This window comes from Gorilla gorilla, chromosome 7 (assembly GCF_029281585.2).
Source record: "Gorilla gorilla gorilla isolate KB3781 chromosome 7, NHGRI_mGorGor1-v2.1_pri, whole genome shotgun sequence".
NCBI lineage: Eukaryota > Metazoa > Chordata > Mammalia > Primates > Hominidae > Gorilla > Gorilla gorilla.
Window position 1 is genome coordinate 34,828,438 of NC_073231.2, and position 26,368 is coordinate 34,854,805.

The window sequence follows — 26,368 nt, forward strand, 5'->3', positions numbered from 1 at the left end:
ATATTGGGAGGAGAGAGATAGGTATAGGAAAGAGAAATGACAGTAAGTCACACAATGTTTAAAGTTGAAAAAAATCAAGAAACAATAGCATAAGCATATTATTAGCAATTGGGAAAAAACTGAAGAATCCAAAATAAAACTAGTTAAGCAGCTGCCACAAAAGAAAGGGACTGCAGCTAGAGAAGGGAAAGGCACATCTGCCTTTTAGTATAGGCTCTTACTCTCTATCTGAACTTGTAATACTTGTGATAGGTTTTAAGTACTGCAAATATTTTTCAAAATGATTGTTAATTATACCTAAGAATAAAGGAATCGGTTATTTCTTAGATTTTTTTTTTTTTGAGCTCAGAAATATCTTAAATGGTTTTTAACTTTCTTTTTAAAGGCAGAGTCTCACCCTGTCACCCAGGCTGGAGTGCAGTGGCACAATCAGCTCACCGTAACCTCTAACTCCTGAGTTCAAGCTATACTCTTGTCTCAGCCTTGTGAGTAGCTGAGACCACAGGCATGCACCACCAAGCCTGGCTAATTTTTCAGTTTTTAATAGAGATAGGGTCTCACTTTTTTGCCCAGGCTGGTCTTGAACTCCTGGCCTGAAGCAATCCTCCCGCCTTGGCCTCTGAAAAGTGCTAGGATTAGAGGCATGAGCCACCATGCCCAGCCTTAAATGTTTTCAAAAGCAAGAAATATAAAAATTAGCATAAAGGCAACACTGCAAGTAACGAAGACTGAAAGCAATATAAAAATCGCCAGGCAGTACTGAAGTCTTTGTTCAACAGGCACCTATCACTACAATGGATAGCATAAGTTCACTACATACTTGCTTTGTTATATAAAAGCTTATTAGAAACAACAACATCAAAGAACTGCAATATTCTGCACATTTTTATTTAATTAACATTTATTGTGAACCAATTACATGTAAGGTACTCAATTGGGATTTTCACAAAAATACAATTTCCTAAAACAAGTTCAGGGAAGATAAAGCCCTATCTACCAGAACCACAAGCCTGGATATCTATAGACAGATAACAAAAGGAAAACTTAAGGTTACTGCACAAATCACAAAATCAATTAAACTGATGTCCAATTATTTTCCTGCCATTTTATAAAGCTTCAAAAGTAATATAAATTTACAGTAAAATACCACCAACACTTGCTAAAATGGCAATTGGTACTTGAATAATACATTTTTCATCACTAAACCCTTGTTTAATGACAAATTATTGACAAAAATTTAAAACTAAAGTCCAAACATACATATCATATACTTAGTAAGAGATTCAATATACAGCTTAGCATCCAACTCCACAATTTCCAGAAAGAAAAACATCATCTCCTTCCTTATTCAATTTGATAACTGAAAGATTCATAAGGTAAGAGAACACTATTCACCAATAAAAGTTTATTCTTTTTCCCATCCTGTATCAAGCTTTTGTATCAGGATATGAACTTACATTTGTAAAAGTCTAAAGATAAAGAAATAAACCCGTTTGGTTCAGTTGAGCTATAAACATTAAGAAATCCTGAACTGCGATTGTAAGTATAATTAACCTAAAATCTTTCAAATCACATATTTCAAATTGCATTCTAAGCAACAATATGTTAGACACAGGGGCCACTGGCTGTGTTCTAAGAGATGATAATGCTAAAAAAGCAATATAAGATTTATAATTGTATTATAAATATTTTATCACCCTAAAATTGTAATATACTTGCAAACTAAAGTATAATACAGAAAAGCTCACCTTCATCCACAGAAAACTGACAGCTCTTATCATTGAAGAAAAGTATTTTCTTCTTATCGGGACGATTTACAAATAGTATCTGGTCCCCCAAAGCCTTAAAGATAGATAAAATAAAGATTTTTCAGTTAACTCCAAATTACCTCACCAAAAAAAAAAAAAAATTTAAACAATAAAGGACTTTCATTTCCTTAACACATTCAGTATACCACCATAGGGTCCACCACCATAGGTCCACTGGACCCAATTTTAGTTTTAGTTTTGTTTTTAAGAGACTCCACCCAGACTGGAGTGCAGCTCACTGCAGCCTCAACCTCCCAGGCTCAAGCAATCCTCCCACCTCAGCCTCTGGAGTAACTGGGACCACTGGTGCATTGCCACCACGTCTAGCTAATATTTTCAATTTTTTGTAGACAAAGGGTCTCACTATGTTGCCAGGGCTGGTCTTGAACTCCTGGGCTCAAGCGATCTTCCCACCTCAGCATCAGAAAGTACAGGGACTATAGGTGTGAGCCACTGCACTCAGCCCCAATTTTAGTTTTTGAGTTTCTTTCTTGAGTAGTTCAATTTTTTAAAAATTGTTATTTCCAGACTTGTATTCTTAGAGGTCTTCCAAAGAACAAAAATAAAACGTGTTTCACTTAAAACGGAAAATTCAATCTTTGCTGCAATTACTATTTGGGTCCATGGGACTCTTTCACTAATCTAAGACACATAATAGAATCTTGGTGTTCCTACTTTTCCTCTACCTTGAGATATTTTGCTACTTACTCATCATTACCCACCAATTATTTCCAACTGTGCTTTTAAAACGCTAAAATAATAAGAAAATAGAAGAATGATTAAATCACCTAGAAATGTGATGCAATAGTGAAATACATGGGCATCCTTCAGTTTTCTTACTGCATTGCCCAAAGGATTACATTACACCTTCTCAAGAGATATAAAAGATTGGAAGAGTCTTCTTGTTGTCTTTTAACTTTCATTGAGTACACCTGACAAAAAAAATTTTGTATTTTCTACCCTTGAGAGCAAAGACAAGAAAACTGACCAAAGACATTTCACAATTATTAGATCAATCAAAATATGAATGCAAAAAGCCAAATAGCAGCACTCAAGACTATCTGGCAAAAATTCATCATAGGAATAAAGTCTCAAGCTATGGAATCTTTAGATGACAATAACTCAAGTGAAGATTCTCAAGCTTAAGAATCAACAAGCGAACAAAATGCTTCTCAATACAAAATGGAAACAATATTCTCATCCCGTTATTCTCCAGAAGATTATCACACAGTATTTTGTGAAAAGAATCTTTATCATCTCACTTTGCTAAAAGGATATATGACAGTATTCTTCTTTTTGATGTGTTTTCCAAAAATTACTTGATACAGAAGTTTGCTGTGTTAAATTCTTACTAAAATCTCTAATAAAGCTGTTTTCATCATCCCATTATTCTAACTTATGTAAATTATTCATAAAATGACTTAAAATAGCTTAAAAATAATAGTCCACTAGATCAAGGTGGTAAAAGGTGATAACTACAGGATGAGCAACCCAAATCCCAAAATCTCGAATCCAAAATCCAAAACTTTTTGAGTGCTGACATGACATGCCAAAGAAATACTTACTAGGGGCCAGGTGCGATGGCTCACACCTATAATCCCAGCACTTTGGGAGGCTGAGGCAGGAGGATCATTTGGGGTCAGGAGTTTTTTTGTTTGTTTTGAGATGGAGTCTCACTCTGTTGACCAGGCTGGAGTGCAGTGGCGCGATCTCGGCTCACTGCAAGCTCTGCACGGTGGCTCACGCCATTCTCCTGCCTCAGCCTCCCAAGTAGCTGGGACTACAGGTGCCCACCACCACGCCCGGCTAATTTTTTGTACTTTTTAGTAGAGACAGGGTTTCACCATGTTAGCCAGGATGGTCTCGATCTCCTGACCTCGTGATCCACCCGCCTCAGCCTCCCAAAGTGCTGGGATTACAGGCGTGAGCCACTGCACTCGGCCGAGGTCAGGAGTTTTGAGACCAGCCTGGTCAACATGGTGAAACCCCATCTCTGCTAAAAATAGAAAAATTAGCTGGACATGGTGGCAGGTGTCTGCAATCCCAGCTACTTGGGAGGCTGAGACAGGAGAATCTCTTAAACCTAGGAGACAGAGGTTGCAGTGAGCCGAGATCATGCCACTGAACACCAGCCAGGGCAACAGAAAGAGACTCCGCCTCACAAAAAAAAAAGAAAGAAAGAAAGAAAGAAATACTCACTGGAGCATTTTGGATTTCAGATTTTCAACTCTGGAATGTTTAACTGGTATAATGAAAATATCCCAAAATTTGAAAAAAATCCCAAAATCTGAAACAGTTCTGGTCCCAAGCATTACAGATAAGGGACAGTCAAATTGTACATACATAAAATAAATGAAAGAACCTGAAGACATTGCTAAAAAAAACTAAAGACATGAATAAATGAAAAGAATTCTGTGCTCATGTATTAAAAAACTTAATACAGTTACGATGGCAATACTACCCAAAGTTACCTATTCAATGTAATCCCTATCAAAATCCCAATGGTATTTTTTGCAGAAATGGAAAAATCCACCCAAAAACTTATATCAAATCTTAAGGGACCTCAAAAAGCCTGAAATGGTTTAGATCTGTGTCCCCATCAAATCTCATGTCAAACTGTAATCCCCAATGTTGGAGGTGGGGCCTGGTGGGCGGTGACTGGTATGAAGGTGGATTTCCCTCTTGGTGCTGTTCTCCTGATCATGAGTTCTCATGAGATCTGGTCATTTAAAAGTGTGTGGCACCTTCCCCACTCTCTCTTGCTCCTGCTCCGGGCATGTAAGATGAGCCTGTTTCCCCTTCACCTTCTGCCATGATTATAAGTTTCCCGAGACCTCCCCATAAGCTGAGTAGACACCAGCATCATGCTTCCTGGAGAGGCTGCAGAACTGTGAGCCAAATCAATCTCTTTTCTTTATAAATTATCCAGTCTCAAGCATTCCTTTATAGCATTGCAAGAATAGACTAATACATAGCCAAAACAATCTTGAAAAAGAACAAAATTGGTGATCTCACTCTTACTGATTTCAAAATATATTACAGAGCTACATTAATCAGGCCAGGTGCAGTGGCTCACACCTGGAATGCCACCACTTTGGGAAGCCGAGGGTGGGCAGATCACTTGAGGTCAGGAGTTCGAGACCAGACTGGCCAACATGGTAAAACCACATCTCTACCAAAAATAAAAAAATTAGTTGGGTGTGGTGGTGTGTGCCTGTAATCCCAGCTAATCAGGAGGCTGAGTCAGGACTACTGCTTGAACCTGGGAGGCAGAGGTTGCAGTGACCCAAGATTGCATCACTGCGCTCCAGCATGGGTGACAGAGTGTGACTCTGTCTCAAAAAAAAAAAAAAAAGGCTACATTAATCAAAACATTGTAGTGCTGGCATGAAGAAAGACATATAGGCAGAATAGAGGGCCCAGAAATAAACCTTCACATATATGGTCAAATGATCTTCCACATGAGTACCAAGACTAAGACTATTCAATGGGCAAAGGACGGTCTCTTCATCAAGACACTGAGAAAACTGTATACCCACATGAAAAGGAATAAAGTTGGACTCTTATACCATATACAAAAATTAACTCTAAATAAATACCTAAATATAAGACCCAAAACTATAAAACTCCTAGAAGAAAACATAGGACAAAAGCTTCATGACATTAGATTTGGCAGTGATTTAAACATGATACTAAAGGCACAGGCAACAAAATCAAAAATAGACAAGAGTGCAGCAAACTCAGAAACTGGCAAATTAAAGAGCACAATCAACAGAGTAAAATGGCAACCTACAGAATGGGAGAAAATATTTGCAAATCGTGTATCTGGTAAGGAATTAATATCCAGAATATATTTTTTAAAACTCCCACAATTCAACAACAAAAACACAATGGAATATTATTCAGCTTTAAAAAGGAAGAAAATCCTGTTGCAAGTACAACATGGATGAACCTTGAGAATATTATGCTAAGTGAAATAAGCCAGTCTTGGAAAAAGATTCCAAGATTCCAAGCAAACGGGCTAAGGCTAGAAGAACAGAAGAGACATATCATATGCTACCATAGGGCAGACAAGGTTTGGAGTAACTGCCCACTTAACCACAAAACAAAACAAACAGAAACACTCTTGGGAGGAATGTAACAGAATCCTGAGTCTTTACACATATTAATATAATCCACAAGGTCTAAGACCCAACAGAAATGTATTAGATATATGAAGAAACAGGAAAATATGACCCATAAAAGAGACAGTCAATGCAGACCAGCTCTGAGATGACTCGGCTGTTAGAATAACAAGAATTTTAAAGCAGCTATAAGAAATCATACTTAAGGGTGTAACAAAAGATACGTGTCACAAATGGAAGAAAAAGAAAACAAAATTCAGCAAAGAAACAGAAACCAGAAGAAAAATTTACAAAGAAAGACTAGAACTGAAAAATACAATTAAAAAATTCACCAACTGGGCTTAACAAGTTGGAAGTGAAGAAGAAAACTGAGTGAACTTGACGATGGATTAATAGAACAGAAAAAAAATTGAAATAAATAAACAGAGCCTCAGGGACTTGTAGTACAATACCAGAAGATCTGACATGTATAATTCCATTACCAAGAAGAAGACACAAAGAGGCAAGTTTTCTTCTACAGGTAGCAAAATGAATGAACCTGCTTAATAAGTTAACATTAATAATGAGCAACTGTGACAAATGGAAACAAGCAGCTTTCCCCAGTGAGTTTCAAATTGAAACTGGAAATGTCATCTGTATCAGTAGGACTTTCATAGATAGCCCCTTTAGGACTTCAAAATAGCCAGGTTATTAACCAATGCTTTCATGTTTTAATGCCTCTAGTTCCTCAGGTAATGAACATCTACTAGTATTATAGAAGACACTCTTATTTACAAACAGAGCTTACAAGAGAAACTCTATTGCCTTTGAGGAAAATTTTCCAGAAATAGCCTGAACAATCAAACAATCATATAGTAACAGCAACAAGAACCCGTCAAAGTTACACAGAGATGGCTGCTCCCTTTCCTGCTAGGTGGCACAAGACAAATTTCAAACCTTCAAGTGGCTCACTGTAACCCATGTGTATATAATAGAAGCTTTAAAAACAATTGTAAAATGTTTGATATTTTTAAAACCAAGAAGTCATTATTCATTCAAATTATATTAAGACATAGAAAGAAAAGAGAGATTACCTTGACAGCTTTCTGGGAATTGGGCAGTGCTTCTTCTATGTCTTCTAAAAGAATTCCTCCTAATCCTCGCTGGTCATGCTGATCTAAGAGCCTAAGTAGGGCCTTCTTATCTCTCACGTTGTACTTGGGCTTGAAAGCATACTTCCCATCTATTACTTCAATTTTGGGATTGTTGACTAAAGCCTGTAACAGTGATACAATTGGAATATATTAACAAATGGAACATAAATATATATATATTTTTTGAAACGTAATCTTGCTCTGTCGCCCAGGCTGGAGTGCAGTGGTGCGATCTCAGCTCACTGCAACCTCCGCCTCCTGGGTTCAAGCGATTCTCCTGCCTCAGCCTCCCTCTCCTGCCTCCCTCCCTCTCAGCACCTGGGACTGCAGGTGTGCACCACCACACCCAGCGAATTTTTGTATTTTTAGTAGAGACGGGGTTTCACCACATTGGCCAGGCTGGTCTTGAACTTCTGACCTCAGGTGATCCACCCACCTCAGCCTCCCAAAGTATTGGGATTATAGGCGTGAGCCACTGTGCCCAGCCCATATACACATTCTTAATTCTACTAATTATTTTAAAATACAACACTAGCCAATACAGTGGCAAATTAAAAGTACCTTATGAATACAAACTGGCAGGCCTAAAATCCTGGACATCCAGAATTCCAGAACAGTAGATCAGCACGGTGCTCACTTTTTATAAAAGAAACTGTGTTTTATTTACATAAATTCTTTGAAGAGAAATAAACCATTTTATCACAACTACTTTGAAAAAAGCTGAACCCATATTCTTCTAGTAGTCAAAATGTGTAGGAATCAATAAAACACCTACAAATATTAATAGACAAAGTGAACTGAGTAGTGCCCACTCCATCTGCAAAGTACAGCTTATCACATACTGGCATTATAAAGTAAGGAACATTACCCTTACTAGTCAATGGTCTTCCCCATCTGCTATCAACTGGCAATGGCAGCTGTGGAAGGAACTGAAAAGGACCAGACTAGTGCATACAAGAACTTTACCTATAATGTCAGCTTGAGAATGAAACTGAGTAGGAATGCAGGAATTACTGAATATAATTATGTTTCTAGTCAGTTCTGTTGTACAGCTAGTATCAGAAGGAAAGCTCTTCAAAAAGAGCAACCCTATATATTTTCTTCTGCAGCTGCCAGCCTGACCCTGAAAGGAGAAAGAGAAGAAACACAGAAAGAAGAAAAAAGGGAGAATAGAATAGTAAAATGATCAAAGTCATGGTTAACTAAATGTTGGTAGTCTATGAATTCTCAAGGTTAGCTAAACCAGCAAATTTAAATGTGGATTACCATTGTTTGTATATCACTAATACAATGAACTACAATTATACTGATTAATGGTCATGTTACATTATAAAAGTCAAGATCTGTATTTTGCTTGGTAAAAAAATAAATGAATTGTATGTTAGGAATTTTACATTTGGTTTCTAGAATCTATCTCTGGTCCTAGAAAGTAGTCTTCTTAGTTTTCACTTCATATTTTAAAGCGGTAAACATTTGAATTTTTAAATGCTATTCATTTCCAAATTAGCATGGTCACTGACTGCGTTGGGGTTTCTTCAAATGATGTGTGTTCATACACAGCATTCGTGACTTTTTTTCCACATCAAGCCATAATAGCAGTAATTGTGCAACAAAATATCTTCCTTTCCCTGCAGTACCTTATGCTTTAAATTTCCTAAAACAAAAACAATTCAATTTACAAGCATACAAACTATAAATCTGGCAATACAAAATAAGCATTAATCTGTAAAAACATTAAGTCGAATTGGTACAATGACTTCTTTACAACTATTACACAGAAGTCTTACCTTTAACATTTTGAAATAGATAACATAAAATTATATGAAAACCAACAAATCAATCTTATAAATGTGTACATTCAAAAAACAAAGACCCTACACCATTTCTCTTAAGAAAAAGTAAAAAGCATTATCAGATTTCACCATATTAAAACATTCTAGGCAAGGCGCAGTGGCTCATGTCTATAACCCCAGCACTCTGGGAGGCCGAGATGGGCCGATCACTTGAGGTCAGGAGTTCAACACCAGCCTGGCCAACATGGTGAAACCCCGTCTCTACTAAAAACACAAAAATTAGCCTGGTATCGTGGCACATGCCTGTAGTCCCAACTACTCAGGAGGCTGAGTCAGCAGTGAGCTGAGATCATGCCACTGCACTCTAGCCTGTGCAACAGAGCAAGACTCTGTCTTAAAAAAAAAAAAAAAATTCTAGTTACAGGAAGTCTCTCTTGATAATCAACTAAATTCTTACCTCAGTCATTAGCCATTGTTTCTGCTTGAGTCCAATATCTAAATGTTGTGTTTCATCCAAAATTTCATCTAAGGTTAGAGGATGCGTATCTCCTCGCTGATGCCGTGTCTATCAAGTGAAGAAATTGTTATTAGAAGACAGTTTCAAAATGCTAGATGCATTAAATCATAGTTACATGTAAACAAACCTTCAGGAATGAAAAACATGTATTATTCCAGGTAGCATAATTATAGTGACGAAGAGCCATAGACTATGAAATCAGAATGGGGTTGAAACTCATTGCTCTATAAAATCAAAAGACAAACTGACAAAAAAATACATGCAACTCGTATCACCAAGAGCTATATTCTTCCTAACATTTCAAGAGCTTCAAAAAACTAACAAAATAGACCAGGCACGGTGGCTCATGGCTGTAATCCCAGCACTCTGGGGGACTAAGGCAGGTGGGATCACTTCAGGTCAGGTGTTCGAGACCAGCCTGGCCAACATGGTGAAACCCCATGTCTACTAAAAATACAAAAATCAGCCGTGCATGGTGGTGCATGCTTGTAATCCCAGCTACTTGGGAGGCTGAGGCAGGAGAATTGCTTGAACCTGGGAAGAGGAGGCTGCAGTGAGCTGAGATCATGCCACTGCACTCCAGCCTGGGAGACAAGAGCAAGACTGTCTCGAAAAAACACAAAACTAACAGAAAATGACCCAAAGACAGAAACGCGCAGATTGCAAAAAATGACCTTAAACATAGGAAAAGACACTCAACTTTCACCAAACAATCCTATTTCTAGAAACTTATCCTACAGAAATACCAGTACCACACAGAAAAGTGACTTATGGTCACTGTAGCATTGTTCATAAAAGGAAAATATTAGAAATAACCCAAGCGTCCATATTAGAAGACAGATTAACCACAGCACATCCATTCCACTATACAGATGTTCACAAAGTAAATGTAAAAGTTCTCTATGTGCTAATTTGAAAAGATGTCCAAGACAAATTAATAAGTTAAAAAACATATGTATCATGCCTATCCAATGAAAACACACACACACACACGTAGATACCAAAAGCTAGAGAGGATGCAAAGGAACAGGAGCTGTCATTCATTACTGGTGAGTATGCAAAATGGTACAGCTACTGTGGAAGCCAGTTCAGCAGTCTCTTACAACACTAAACACACTCTTACCATTTGATCAATCTAGCAATCACGATCCTTGGTATTTACCCAAATGAGCCAAAAAATTATGTACATACAAAAATCCACTAAGGATGCTTATTACAGCTTTATCCATAATTGCCAAAAGCTGGAAGCAACCAAGATGTCCTTCAGTAGGTGAGTGGGTAAATAAACTGTGGTATATCCAGACGATGGAATACTATCCAGTGCTAAAACGAAATGAGCTATCAAGCTATGAAAAAAACATGGAGAAACCTTAAATACGTATTACTAAGGGAAAGAAGCCAATCTGAAAAGGATACATACTGTATGGCTCCAACTGTTGACATTCCGGAAAAGGCAAAAACCATGGAGACAATAAAAAGTTTAGTGGCTGCAGGCCAGATGCAGTGGTTCACACCTGTAATCCCAGCACTTTGGGAAAACGAGGCAGGCAGATCACAAGGTAAGGAGATCGAGACCATCCTGGCCAACATGGTGAAATCCCATCTCTACTAAAATACAAAAAATTAGCCAGGCGTGGTAGCGGGTGCCTGTAGTCTCAGCTACTCGGGAGGCTGAGGCAGGGGAATCACTTGAACCTGGGAGGCGGAGGTTGCAGTGAGCCAAGATCAAGCCATTGCATTCCAGCCTGGCAACAGAGCAAGACTCTGTTTTAAAAATAAATAAATAATTTAAAAAATTAAAAATTAAAAAAAGTTTAGTGGCTGCCAAGGGTTGAGGGGAGAGAAGGATGAACAAGCAGAGCCCTGAGAATTTTTAGGGCAGTGAAAATACTCAGTAGGATACTAGAGTGGTGGACATAGGTCATTATACACTTGTCCAAACCCACAGAAAGAACACCACTAAGGGTGAACTCATGTAAACTATGGACTTTGAGTGGTAATTTGTCAACGTAGGTTCATTGACTGTCACAAATGTACTCTTCTGGTGCAGGATTTTGATAGCAGAGGAAGCTGTGGGGAGATGGGCAGGGAATGGATGAGAATTCTGTATTTTCCAATCAATTTTGCTGTGAACCTAAAACTGCTCTAAAAAAAAATGTTTTTTAAAGTAAATAAGAAAAAAGTATGTATGTTAAAAAACATATGCACTATGAACCCTTGTATATAGGGAAGGGTAGAAATAAGTATACATTTGAACTTTGTTTCTGCATAAAGAACCACTGGAAAAAAAATCACAAGAAACTAATAAAAGAGGTTACCTGTAGAAAGCACAAGAGGGGAGAAAATGAGTAGGATAACAGGTGAGAACAAGACTCCTTCATTGTACCTTATTATACAACTTTACTTTTTGTACAAAGAGATATGTTATTTATCCAAAACAAAAATAACTCTTCAAAAGAAAAAAAAACCCAAGCTCCAAGTTCCCTCACATTGAGCAGGTTACTGAACCTCACTGGGCTTCAGTCAGGCCCTGGAAAACTAAACAGCCACTTCGCCAAACTAGAAGGTACAGACAGCAGATAGAGACATAAGCTTAACACACCACACAAAAGAACCATTCATTGAGCATTTGCTGTTAATTCATTCACTTATTCATTCAAATATTTAGTGGTAACTACTATGTGCTGAGAGTACTGCAATGAGACATACAATAAAATGCAAACTACTTCTGCCTTTAGAGCAGAAGAGCTCCCAATAGAGGGGAGAAGCTAAACATACAAGCTACAAAAGTTAGATATGGCCGGGCATAGTGGCTCACACCTGAATCCCAGCAAATTGGAAGGTCAAAGTGGGCAGGTTGCTTGAACCCAGGAGATTGAGGCCAGCCTGGACAACACGGCAAAACTCTGACTCTACCAAAAAATTGCATATATACAAAAATTAATCAGGTATGGTGGCACATGCCTGTAGTCCCAGTTCCTGGTAGGCTGTAATGACTGCTTGAGCCCAGGAGGCAGACGCTGCAAGTGAGCTGTGGTCATGCTACTGCACTCCATCCAGCCTGGGTGACAGAACCAGATCTTGTCTCAAAAAAAAAAAAAAAGCTAGGTAAACAACTATCTGTCAGGAAGGCATCTTCAATCAGAAGAAATGAAAGAGAAAACTGGACAGACCTTGAATGACGACATGATAACTAGAATACAGGGAAACACCGGGCAGCTATAGTACAGCACAGTGGTCTCCTACGTGGGGTGTACACACCCCAGGGGCACAAAAGTGGGTACCTCGGGATGATTCTTTAGAACATTTATTAAAATTGTCTTTAATTTCCATTTAAAAGTTATGCTTTACTTAGGCTGGGCACAGTGGCTCATGCCTGTAACCCCAGCACTTTGGGAGGCCGAGGCAGGTGGATCTTGAGGCCAGGAGTTCAAGACCAGCCTGACCAACATAGTGAAACCTGTCTCTATTAAAAATACAAAAAATTAGCCGGACATGGTGGCACATGCCCGTCATCCCAGCTACTCAGGAGGCTGAGGAATGAGAATCGCTTCAACTGAGGAGGCAGAGATTGCGGTGAGCCGAGGTTGCACTATTGCACTCCAGCCTGGGCGACAGAGCAACACTCTGTCTCGGGGGGCGAGGGGGAGTTACGCTTTACTAATAGTGAATATGTGGACTGACAAATACTATTAGTAAAGTGGCTCCTTCACCACCAATAGTAAAGTGGCTCCTTCGCTTCATCTCAGGACATCCACATTTCCAATCGTGACATGCATGGAGGAATCCTGAGGCAGGCCTGGGAATCTCACATGACAAAGGGCCCAGCATGCATGGCCTCGCTCATTCCTTCACTTTCAGGATTCTGCAACACAGTGAGACTGGCCTGTTATAAGATGGATTGTGGCGAATTTTTTTTTTAAGACCTTTCAAAGGTAGACATTGTACAATGGTTTCACAAAGCTGTAAGAAATGAATTACAAATTTCTCCTTACAAAAAGGCAAAATGTTTCAAATCTGCTCAATATTCTACGATTATAGCAGCTATTTATAGTTTGCTAACAATTATTTTAAAAATAATTAAAATAAGCCATCTATTCCTTCAAAGTAAAGCTGGCATTTAATGATGTGTAAAAGTAGCCGCTTTTTGAAATAAATTCATGCCATGGAAAGAGCATTTTGAAAAGACTGGGAAATATTTCCATCATTATGTGATTTCTGAGTTTAAAAGGTACAAGAATAAAAACTGTCATATCTGCATATCTTAAAATTTTGACAAACTATTTTCTAACCTTCACTATTATTTTCTTTGAGATGGAGTCTCGCCTTGTCACCGGGCTAGAGTGCAGTGGTGCAATCTTGGGTCACTGCAACCTCCACCTCCAGGGTTCAAGTGATCCTCCTGCCTCAGCCTCCGAGTAGCTGAGACTACAGGCATGTGCCACCACACCATGCTAATTTTTGTATTTTTAGTAGAGACGAGGTTTCACCATGTTGTCGAGGATGGTCTCGATCTCCTGACTTCATGATCCACCTGCCTCAGCCTCCCGAAGTGTTGGGATTACAGGCATGAGCCACCATGCCCAGTCTACTTCAATAGTTTTACAGTACTTTGAGTGCTGTTTTATAATCTTTATTTTTAAAAAGTCTTCCAGACAAAACCCTTCTATGAGTTTAAAATCAAAATTGTCAGTAATTTAAAAATTATAATCCATTTTGATATATTTTGCATAAACTGACTTTTTTTTTTTTTTTGAGACGGAGTTTCGCTCTTGGTGCCCACGCTGGAGTGCAATGGCATGATCTCGGCTCACCGCAACCTCCGCCTCCCAGGTTCAAGCAATTCTCCTGCTTCAGCTTCCCAAGTAGCTGGGACTATACGCGTGCACCATAACACCTGGCTAATTTTTGTATTTTTAGTAGAGACGGGGTTTCACCATGTTGGTCAGGCTGGTCTCGAACTTCTGACCTCGTGATCTGGCCACCTCAGCCTCCCATAGTGCTGGGATTACAGGTGTGAGCCACTGCGCCTGGCCAAACTGACATATTTTTTAAAATGGGAGTTTACTAGCCAAATTGTCGGGATTAAAATAAATCAGTGTCACAATTTTCTAACAATGATTTATAGCTGCCGAGTGAATAATGCATACCCTCCCTCCAAAAACATGCGCATCCAAATAAACCTGTGGCTGTGTTATCTTGCATGACAAAAGGGACTTCATTGGCATGATTAAACCAAGGATCCTGAGATAGGAGACATTATTGCAGATTTCCAGGTGTCCCTTAAAAGGGAAAGAGGGACGCAGGAGAGTCCGAGTGAATATCAAGAGATGTGACAACAGAAGAGGATGGAGGAAGGACTATGAGTCAGGGAATGCAGGTGGCCTGTAGAAACTGACAGAGTAAAGAGATGCTCCCCTTTACGTCTCCAGAAGGAACCAAACCTGCCTATACTCTGACTTTAGCCCAGCAAGTCTGCCTTTTGAACCTCCGACTTCCAAAACTGGAAGATAACCAATTTCTGTTGTTTTAAGCCACTAAAGTTGTGGTAATTTACAGCAGCAATAGGAAACTTATACACACACACACACACAAACACACACACACACGTATACATACACACATTCATTCCTTTGAGATCTATAAATCTTTGCTAAGGGTCTTTATTGCTATGACATCAATTAAAACCAAGGTTCCAAACAAACTAAACCTAAAACGAGACCTTCATCACTTTGTAAGAAAAGGTTAAATGAAGATGTTTGACACAGCACTCATTCAATCGTACTGCTTTCAGTCATAAAAAGAGCTTCTTATACTGTTAAAAAAATTATTTTAAAAGTGTATTTTACCTTTTATCTCTTTTTCATTTCTTATTTTTGTGTAAGCTTATAACATATACAATGTATTGATAGAGTAATACACTAGCACATGTACAAACAGTAAGCTAAGAAAATTTTAATAAGAGTTAGCCAAGCTGGGCACGGTGGCTCACGTCTGTAATCCCAGCACTTGGGGAGGCTGACGTGGGTGAATCACCTGAGTTCAGTAGTTCAAGGCCAGCCTGGCCAACATGATGAAACCTCGACTCCACTAAAAACACAAAAATTATCCAGGCATGGTGGCACATGCCTATAATTCCAGCTACTGAAGAGGCTGAGGCAGGAGAATCGCTTGAGCCCAGCAAGCGGAGGTTGCAATGAGCCGAGACTGCGCTACTGCACTCCAGCCTGGGAGACAGAGTGATATTACATCTTGGAAAAAAAAAAAAAAATGAGGTAGCTAAGAAAAAACGGAGGAGAGCAGTGCAGTAGACTTTTGGATATATGGATCTGGAAGCACATAGCCTAAACTAGAAGGAATAATGGAGGTTACTTGTCTAAGGAGAGCCAATACAACCCTTTCAAAATATTTTTCCATATTCTCCATTATCATTATTAAATTTGATCTATTTTCCTTTGTTTCCTTTACATTAAAAGTTTTTTTCCCCATTACAATCAAATACAAAATTACCAAAAGGCCAACCTAACCTGGAAATATAAGCGAATAATACACCTCAAGAAAAATGTAAAAATTACTAGCCTTGTACTATTGTTTTTAAATTAAAAATAAATGGAATTATTGGAATCAGAACAAAAGTAATGACAGAAGTAATAATCGATGCATGAAAGCCTAACCATTTTCACTGAGCTTTGTAAACACAGAAGCCAAAAATGCAACTATCAAGTTGCTAAGGGGAAGCTACTGGATCAAAATGAGTGATGAACAATAAAAGATCAAGAGAAACTGAAAATCCCTTCCTCATAGATCAGGAATTAAAAAGAAAAATGAAAGAGTGCTTACAGAGAGTACATACATAATGCCCTACAACTAGAGACTTGATTTAGTTTTCAGCAAAGAAAACATCTTTGTTAAATTTCTTCCTAATTATTGGATGACTTTTGGTGTGCTGCCTTTCGTATTTTATTTCACTTTCTTATCTTTTTATTGAAAATTTGTAGAAATTGATTTTTGTAGATTCATCTTTATTTGGTAACCTTACTGAATATACCTATTAATTCCAGTAGTTCCCAGATTCTTCTAGCTTTTCTACATACTTAATCACATCATCTGTGGTTTTACTTCTTCCTTTCCAATTTTTATGTTACTACTTCCTTCGTGCCTTACTGCACGAGGAAGAACTTCCAGTACAATACAGAACAAAAGGTGTGACAATTTGGTATCCTTGTCTTTTTGCTGACCTAAAGAAAACACATTTGCTATCTCATCGTTAAGTATGATGTTAAATCTAGGGGGTTCTTATATATATATATTTTTTATTATACTTTAAAGTTCTAGGGTACATGTGCACAACCTGCAGGTTTGTTACATATGTATACATGTGCCATGTTGGTGTGCTGTACCCACTAACTTGTCCTTTACATTAGGTATATCTCCTAATGCTATCCCTCCTCCCTCCCCCCACCCCACAACAAGCCCCCGTGTGTGATGTTCCCCTTCCTGTGTCCAAGGGTATTGGGGAACCTGCCCCAATAGTCATGTAGGTTATTTTCTATTTTCCCTAAGCGTCGGCCAGTTTGAAAAATAAAGGGACAGAGTACAAAAGAGAGAAATTTTAAAGCTGGGCATCCAGGGGAGACATCACATGTTGGTAGGTTCCGTGATGCCCCACAAGCTGCAAAACCAGCAAGTTTTTACTAGGGACTTTCAAAAGGGGAGGGAGTGTACAAATAGGGTGTGGGTCACAGAGATCATGTGCTTCACAAGGTAATAGAGTATCACAAGGCAAATGGAGGCAGGGCGAGATCACAGGATCACAGGACCAGGGTGAAATTAAAATTGCTAATGAAGTTTCCGGCACCATTGTCATTGGTAACATCTTATCAGGAGACAGGGTTTTGAGAGCAACCGGTCTGACCAAAATTTATTGGGCGGGAATTTCCTCGTCCTAATAAGCCTGGGAGCGCTATGGGAGACTGGGGCTTATTTCATCCCTACAGCTCGACCATAGAAGATGGCCACAGCCAGGGGGGCCGTCTACAGACCTACCCCCAGGCGCGTATTTGCTTTCTCAGGGATGCTCCTTGCTGAGAAAAAGAATTCAACGATATTTCTCCCATTTGCTTTTGAAAGAAAAGAAATATGGCTCTGTTCCACCCGGCTCACCAGTGGTCAGAGTTTAAGGTTATCTCTCTTATTCCCTGAACACTGCTGTTACCCTGTTCTTTTTTCAAGGTGCCCAGATTTCATATTGTTCAAACACACGTGCTCTACAATTTGTGCAGTTAACGCAATTATCACAGGGTCCTGAGGCGACGTACATCCTCCTCAGCTGACAGAATTAAGAGATTAAAGTAAAGACAGGCATAGGAAATCACAAGGGTATTGATTGGGGAAGTGATAAGTGTCCATGAAATCTTCACAATTTGTGTTTAGAGATTGGAGTAAAGAAAGGCATAAGAAATTATAAAAGTATTAATTTGGGGAACTAATAAATGTCCATGAAATCTTCACAATCCACGTTCTTCTGCCATCGCTTCAGTCGGTCCCTCCATTTGGGGTCCCTGACTTCCCGCAACACAAGTGTTCTCACTGTTCAATTCCCACCTATGAGTGAGAACATGCAGTGTTTGGTTTTTCGTCCTTGTGATAGTTTGCTGAGAATGATGGTTTCCAGCTTCATCCATGTCCCTACAAAGGACATGAACTCATCATTTTTTATGGCTGCATAGTATTCCATGGTGTATATGTGCCACATTTTCTTAATCCAGTCTATCATTGTTGGACATTTGAGTGCTGCAATAAATATATGCGTGCATGTCTCTTTACAGCCAGCATGATTTATAATCCTTTGGGTATATACCCAGTAATGGGATGGCTGGGTCAAATGGTATTTCCAGTTCTAGATCCCTCAGGAATCGCCACACTGACTTCTACAATGGTTGAACTAGTTTACAGTCCCACCAACAGTGTAAAAGTGTTCCTATTTCTCCACATCCTCTCCAGCACCTGTTGTTTCCTGACTTTTTAATGATCATCATTCTAACTGGTGTGAGATGGTATCTCATTGTGGTTTTGATTTGCATTTCTCTGATGGCCAGTGATGATGAGCATTTTTTCATGTGTCTGTTGGCTGCATAAATGTCTTCTTTTGAGAAGTGTCTGCTCGTATCCTTTGCCCACTTTTTGATGGGGGTTTTTTTTTCTTGAAAATTTGTTTGAGTTCTTTGTAGATTCTGGATATTAGCCCTTTGTCAGAGGAGTAGGTTGCAAAAATTTTCTCCCATTCTGTAGGTTGCCTGTTCACTCAGATGGTAGTTTCTTTTGCTGTGCAGAAGCCCTTTAGTTTAATTAGATCCCATTTGTCTATTCTGGCTTTCGTTGCCATTGCTTTTGGTGTTTTAGACATGAAGTCCTCGCCCATGCCTATGTCCTAAATAGTATTGCCTAGGTTTTCTTCTAGGGTTTTTATGGTTTTTGGTCTAACATTTAAGTCTTTAATCCATCTTGAATTAATTTTTGTATACGGTGTAAGGAAGGGATCCAGTTTCAGCTTTCTACATATGGCTAGCCAGTATTCCCAGCACCATTTGTTGAATAGGGAATCCTTTCCCCATTGCTTGTTTTTGTCAGGTTTGTCGAAGATCAGATAGTTGTAGATGTGTGGTATTATTTCTGAGGGCTCTGTTCTGTTCCATTGGTCTATATCTCTGTTTTGGTACCAGTACCATGCTGTTTTGGTTACTGTAGACTTGTAGTATAGTTTGAAGTCAGGTAGCATGATGCCTCCAGCTTTGTTCTTTTGGCTTAGGATTGACCTCACAATGTGGACTCTTTTTTGGTTCCATATGAACTTTAAAGTAGTTTTTTCCAATTCTGTGAAGAAAGTCATTGGTAGCTTGATGGGGATGGCATTGAATCTACAAATTACCTTGGGCAGTATGGCCATTTTCACGATATTGATTCTTCCTACCCATGAGCATGGAATGTTCTTCCATTTGTTTGTATCCTCTTTTATTTCATTGAGCAGTGGTTTGCAGTTCTCCTTGAAGAGGTCCTTTACATCCCTTGTAAGTTAGATTCCTAGGTATTTTATTCTCTTTGAAGCAATTGTGAATGGGAGTTCACTCATGATTTGGCTGTTTGTCTGTTACCGGTGTATAAGAATGCTTGTGATTTTTGCACATTGATTTTGTATCCTGAGACTTTGCTGAAGTTGCTTATCAGCTTAAGGAGATTTTGGGCTGAGATGATGGGGTTTTCTAGATATACAATCATGTCATCTGCAAACAGGGACAATTTGACTTCCTCTTTTCCTAATTGAATACCCTTTATTTCTTTCTCCTGCCTGATTGCCCTGGCCAGAACTTCCAACACTATGTTGAATAGGAGTGGTGAGAGAGGGCATCCCTGTCTTGTGCCAGTTTTCAAAGGGAATGCTTCCAGTTTTTGCCCATTCAGTATGATACTGGCTGTGGGTTTGTCATAAATAGCTCTTATTATTTTTAGATATGTCCCATCAATACCTAATTTATTGAGGGGTTTTTTTTTTTTTTAGCATGAAGCACTGTTGAATTTTGTCAAAGGCCTTTTCTGCATCTACTGAGATAATCATGTGGTTTTTGTCTTTGGTTCTGTTTATATGCTGGATTACGTTTATTGATTTGCGTATGTTGAACCAGCCTTGCATCCCAGGGTGAAATCTAGGTTTTCACAGTTACCCTCTTACCACTGGGTTTCTCAACCAGCATTCCACAAAACCCTAGGGTTCCACAAGAAATCGTGATTTTAAAAAATAAACATTTTTTAAATTTCTCACACCAGGTGATGCTGGTGCTCACAGTAACAGGCAACTACCGAACAGCCAAATTAATGGTTTCATAAGGAATCTTTTAGCACCATGTGGCAGTGTGCAAGTAGGGCTATGTTCACTTCGCTGAGGGCACTGTCTGTTGTTTTTTGTTTTTTTGTTTTAAGGGACAGGGTCTCACTCTGTCACCCAGGCAGGAGTACAGTGGCACAATCTCGGCTCACTGCAACCTCCACCTCCAGGGTTCAGACGATTCCTGTGCCTCAGCCTCCCGAGTAGCTGGGACTACAGGCATGCGCCATCATACCCAGGTAATTTTTGTATTTTTATTAGAGACGGGGTTTTGCCATGTTGGCCAGGCTGGTCTCAAACTCCTGACCTCAAGTCACCCGCCCGCCTCAGCCTCCCAAAGTGCTAGGATTACAGGCGTGAGCCACCGTGCCCAGCCTGCCACTATCCGTTTTTGATGCAATAGGGGCAGTTAGGCCACTGATAATTGGTAAGCTCTATATGGCACAAACAAAAGCACAGTAGGCTGACAATGTCAGCAGCTCCCTTCCCAAATTACATCCTCCAACCTTCCTTCACACAGTGCCACTGACTTATAGGACCAAACAAACTCTACTGGTATAACAGAAAATCTAACGAAAACATTCATTCTAAACAAGGAATTTTTACACACCAAGAGTCAACTGCTTCTTACCACTCTGAAATGTTGCAAAACATGGATTATGTAGCAATAAAAGTAAAATGTAGCTGGGAGTAGTGGCTCACACCTGTAATCCCACCACTTTGGGAGGCCAACGTGGGCAGATCACAAGGTCAAGAGATCGAGACCATCCTGGCCAACATGGTGAAACCCCATCTCTACTAAAAATACAAAATTTAGCCGGGCGTGGTGGCACACGCCTGTAGTCCCAGCTACTTGGGAGGCTGAAGCAGGAGAATCGCTTGAACCCAAGAGGTGGAGGTTGCAGTGAGCCGAGATTGCGCCATTGCACTCCATCCTGACGACAGAGCGAGACTCTGTCTCAAAAAAGAAAAAAGTAGTAAAATGTATTGTGAAGTTTTCATATTTTTTGCAACTTTCTCGTTACTATTCCCTTTAGTTTTATAACATACTAGCATCTATGTCTTATAAACATGTCTGACAGTGCAGCGTGATGATTTCTGAAGATACAATTTACAAGAGAAGAGAATTCCAAACCTAGGCCCAGGAACAATTCTAATAAGGCAAGTAATAAAGAACTATAATCTTCTGGGTCATTTTACTGCACCAGTGCAGCAAGAGAGAGAGAACAGCCTACCACTACAGTGAAAACTACTTATCAATGAACTTCACTAGGTTAGTAATCCAAAGAGTCCTATTCCATTGTGCAGCATCTGTGGCAAACAATTTATGACTCCAGCAAAACTGAAAAATCACTGAAATAGAAATCACAGCTACTGGACAAGTCAAGGTACTTACTGGAATCTCAGAGTAAAGCTCTTCATCTTTTTGTTTTTAAATCACATTCAGTGAAAAAGCTCATAAAGCACGTTATTAGTAGCAGAATTTATTGTCTAAAAAGGGGGCATAGTGGGTAGAATCACACCACTGATGGGAACCTAATCATGCCAGCATGTTAAATGACAGTGAGTAAAATGCACAGCATGAGAAACTGAAAAGGCTCCACTCTCAAACAGTGTAAGTTGACAAATTGGTGACATGTCACATGATGCTAAGAGGTTTAATAAACTGACAAACAGCTTGTTTATCCAGGCTGACAAACCAACATATTTCACTATATATGTCTTATAAATTTTTTTAAACAATGCTGAATTTCAAGAAAAATTTTTGTGCTGCAAAAAAACTACCATAAACAAAGGGCATGACATTTTCAATGTGGTGTCTTCATATCTGGAAACAAAAAGTCCATCTTAGAGAAACTGTGTTGGCATCCACAGTGATGTTCCCCATTAGTGACTGGCTCACGGCAAGGTTTTACCTCTCTTGCAAAAAAAAAAAAAACTCAGGACATCGCTTTTTTCAGAGAGGTACTAGCAGCAAAAATCCTCGGAAATGAAATTTAACATGTCTTGAATGGGCCAGGTGCAGTGGCGCACACCTATAATCCCAGCACTTTGGGAGACCAACACAGGAGGATTGCTTGAGGCCAGGAGTTGAAGACCAGCCTGGCAACACAGCAAGACCTCATCACTATTTTAAAAAAGTCTTGAATGATGTTTAAAAATGATTTGCTTTATTAAACATAGACCAGTATACTTGAGCACCTAAATCTCTTGCTACATACAGAAATCCAGTGGCTTAGCAGAGGAAGTATTCTCAACAGAACACTGAAGCTGAAAGCTGAATTACAAAGTACTTTCAAGAAAATAGTAGGCCATCCTTTACTGAGTGCTTTGAAGATGAAGAGTGACTGCAGGAGCTAGCCTCTTGGCAGACTTTTTAAAATAATATGAACCAGTTGAACAAGTTTAGAAAAAAATGTTTTGACTTCAAGTGACAAGACATTGGATTTCAAAGGAAAACTGAATCTCTGGAAAAATCATGTGGCAAAAGAAATCTTGTAATGCTGTTTGGGCTTGAAAGTGAGGAAGGATACCAGCAACTCTGAAGCATTCTCGAAAACCACCTGGAAGAACTAAAACAAAAAATTAAACAATACTTTCTCCCTCTTTCAACACAAATGTGAACCTGGGTGAAGGTTCCTTTCTTATCCCAAGCTTCTGCCCAACTGAGAACAAGTAAGTTGCCTACTTTGATCAGGTGAAAAAAGAAATCAAGTAGAAAATTTTAAAAAAGAAAAAAACTGAGGTTTCCTCTGCCTATACTACTGACTTGCACAAGAGTGGAGATCCTTCCTGGGGAGTAGGGAGCAACCACACACACAAAGAGCAGGCTAATAAGCTGGGCGAAATAAATGCAAAGACAAAAATATTCTCCTGTCAAAAGAGCACTGACAATTATTATTAACTTATCATGTCCACAACTTATTGATTAGGTTAATATATGTGAACTCGGAGGTATAGCAATTCTTTGCATGGGTTCTCTGAGACCTGAAAATTATTTCAAGAGTTCTTCCAGAGTAAGAAGATTGAGAAAGGCTGCTCTATTGCATTGAGGAACTTTGCCTCTACTAATTTGCTACAAGTTTTTATAATAAATTGGTATTAAATTTTACCAGAGGCCAGGCATGTTGGCTCACGCCTGTAATCCCAGCATTTTGAGAGGCCAAGGCAGGCAGATCACGAAGTTAGGAGATCAAGCCCATCCTGGCTAACATGGTGAAACCTCATCTCTACTAAAAATACAAAAAATTAGCCGGGTGTGGTGGCACACGCCTGTAATCCCAGCTACTTGGGAGGCTGAGGCAGGAGAATCACTTGAATCCAGGAGGCGGAGGTTACGATAAGCTGAGACAGCGCCACTGCACTCCAGCCTGGGCAAGAGAGTGAGACTCCGTCTCAAAAAACAAAAAAAATTTTACCAGCAACTTTTTCTATATCCACTAAGAGATCATGATTTTTCTTTATTCTGTTAATATAACTTACGCTAATTAATTTTCAAATATTAACCACTCATACATTCCTAAACTTTACTCTATCACAATGTATTATCAGATCTATGGACATATATATTCATATCTTATATTTGAACAGATTAAATTGGTTCATATATTTTAAAAAATTTTTATACCTGTATTTAGTAGAGATATTGTCATATAATTTAAATACTTTATTTAAAACTAGAAATAGATCCATATTCTTGACCCAGTCCTACTATGGACCAGAACTGTGTCTATGAGCCAGTCATTTAATGTCTATGGACTCCAGAGTTTCTAAATTCAAAAATAATTGTCAGAAGTAATTCAGACAGAAGCTAGGCCAGTGGTTCTCAAACTTCAGCATGTATCACAATCACCTGAAGGGCTTTTTTAAAAACAGACTGTTGCTCACACCTGTAATCCCAGCACTTTGGGAGGCTGAGACGGGCAGATCACAAGGTCAGGAGATCAAGACCATCCTGGCTAACACGGTGAAACCCCGTCTCTACTAAAAAAATACAAAAAAATTAGCCAGGCGTGGTGGCAGGCGCCTGTAGTCCCAGCTCCTCGGGAGGCTAAGGCAGGAGAATGGCGTGAACCCAGGAGGTGGAGCTTGCAATGAGCCAAGATCGCACCACTGCACTCCAGCCTGGGTGACAGAGCAAGATTCCATCTCAAAAAAAAAAAAAAAAAGACTGTTGAGCTATACTCCCAGAGTTTCAAATTCAATAGGTCTGGAAAGGGGCCCAAGAATTTGCATTTCTAACAAGTTCCCAGGTGATGCTGATACTGCTGGCTGGAGAATGACACTGGAGAAACACTAAGCTAGAATAAGCCAAATTAACCCAGATTTTTCAACATAGTGTTTTACATAACCGAGACATAAGGAATAATGCTGAAATCAAGAGAAAAATCATTTTATCAAAAATAAAGTACACGCTTAATTTGTCATCTGAGAATTAAAGTGCTGTCTCCTATGAAGAAAGAGGCATCCTAAGGGGATTTTCGAGATAACTTGGAGTGCTTTTAAAACTTACTCCTCTAAGCAATAAAATTTGTTTTACATTAACCATTTCTGTAAAAATCCTCCTAAAATAAACCATAAAGTTCCTCTTTCATCTTAACCAGGTCACTGAACATAATTTAATCTTTTTTGATGTCTCAGTTACTGTTCCAACGTAAATTACTGAGCTATGGTATGACAGTAACCATCTCAGGAGCTGGTGAGATGAGGTGGGCAGTTTGTCACCTCCACTGCATGTTCTCAGTATTATGACTCTGAAGTTCCTGTATCTGCCTTTCATCTTTCTATTTAGTACTTTGTCCAAAGTTATGACTATCTGCTATAAATCTCACTGTACCTATCTAATGCCTCCCCTGGAACTTTTTCCACATAGTTTCTAAATCATTCTTATTAAGCAATTAAACAGTTTCCCTATTAAATGAATCAACTATAAGGATCATTTCTGTTGTCTTTCTTTTGCTTTCTTTCTAAAGGTACACAAAAGACAGTGAGAGACTTTCCAAGAATCTGCTTACAGATACCTTCCAAATGTACTTCTTCCCTTTCAAAATAAGCCCTTCTCCTCTTTACCTTCCACCTCCCCCCGCCATGAAAAAGTAATCTCACCTCCATTCAGAATTTATGATGCAGAGCCTGAAGGAATAATAAACTCCAGGGACCCAAACAAACAGACAAGCCAAAAAAATGGTTTCAGGGAAGCATTCGTGAATGATAACTGAGGGGCCGTAAACTATCCATTACTGGGCTTCTTGTCTTTTCCAGTCACATATTTTTCAAAGAGTTTAAAATATTTTGGCCCCTGCTGGAACATTCTAATATATCATAATCTGTGAGCAATTGTTTAAAGTTTCCTTTAACAACCATTCCCCCTACACCCCCACCTCCATTCAGTATTGTCCAAGAACGCATTGCTCTTAGGGGACAGTATGATAAAAGTAATGCACAGAGAACACTGGTTAAAAAAAAGATAAAAAGAAATTTTTTTTTCAAGAATTCTTATTTTTTTATTAGCGACAAGGTCTCAATGTGTCGCCCAGGCTGGAGTACAGTGGTGCAATCTTGGCTCACTGCAACTTCCACCTCCCAGGCTCATGTGATTCTCAGCCTCTCAAGTAGCTGGGGTTACAGGCATGTGCCAACACACCTGGTTAATTTCTTTTTGTATTTTTAGTAGAGAGGGGGTTTCACCATGTTGGCCAGGCTGCCCTCAAACTCAAGTGATCCACCTGCCTCAGCCTCCCAAAGCGCTGAGAATACAGGTGTGAGCCACTGTGCTGGGCCGAGAATTTAAATATAAGTAATTCTCAAAACTCATTCCCTGAATATTTATTAGCTTGAAGAAAAAGCATATTTAGAGAGCTGGAACAATATCAATTAGGGAGGCTGATTCCTTTAAATATAAAAGAAATACTTTCTAGGACTGCCAAGTCATTCAAATTGTGCTATATAAAAGCTGTATAGAAATTACTTTAGATTGAGTGTGCATTACTCAATACGGTAGTTAAAATCTATTTTGTCAAATCGTATCATTAAAGTTTTATTCTAATTAGTCAATTCTCATTATAGTTCTTCAACAGTTTAATATTTCTACCTTCTACTGACAAAAAATAAGAT

The 26,368-nt window shown here is 39.1% G+C and overlaps 1 protein-coding gene across 4 annotated transcripts in view; it reads right to left on the reverse strand.

The window, feature by feature from the left end:
• GTF2E2 (general transcription factor IIE subunit 2) overlaps positions 1–26,368 on the reverse strand; it is a 102,213-nt gene that overhangs the window by 26,735 nt on the left and 49,110 nt on the right. For all 4 annotated transcript variants that reach the window (XM_055348345.1, XM_019032324.3, XM_063709185.1 and 1 more), the window contains 3 exons: positions 9,316–9,423; positions 7,006–7,188; positions 1,749–1,842 (listed from right to left, as the gene is read on the reverse strand). In XM_055348345.1, coding sequence (XP_055204320.1) covers positions 1,749–1,842; positions 7,006–7,188; positions 9,316–9,423 — 385 coding nt within the window. The remainder of the gene's footprint in view (positions 1–1,748; positions 1,843–7,005; positions 7,189–9,315; positions 9,424–26,368) is intronic.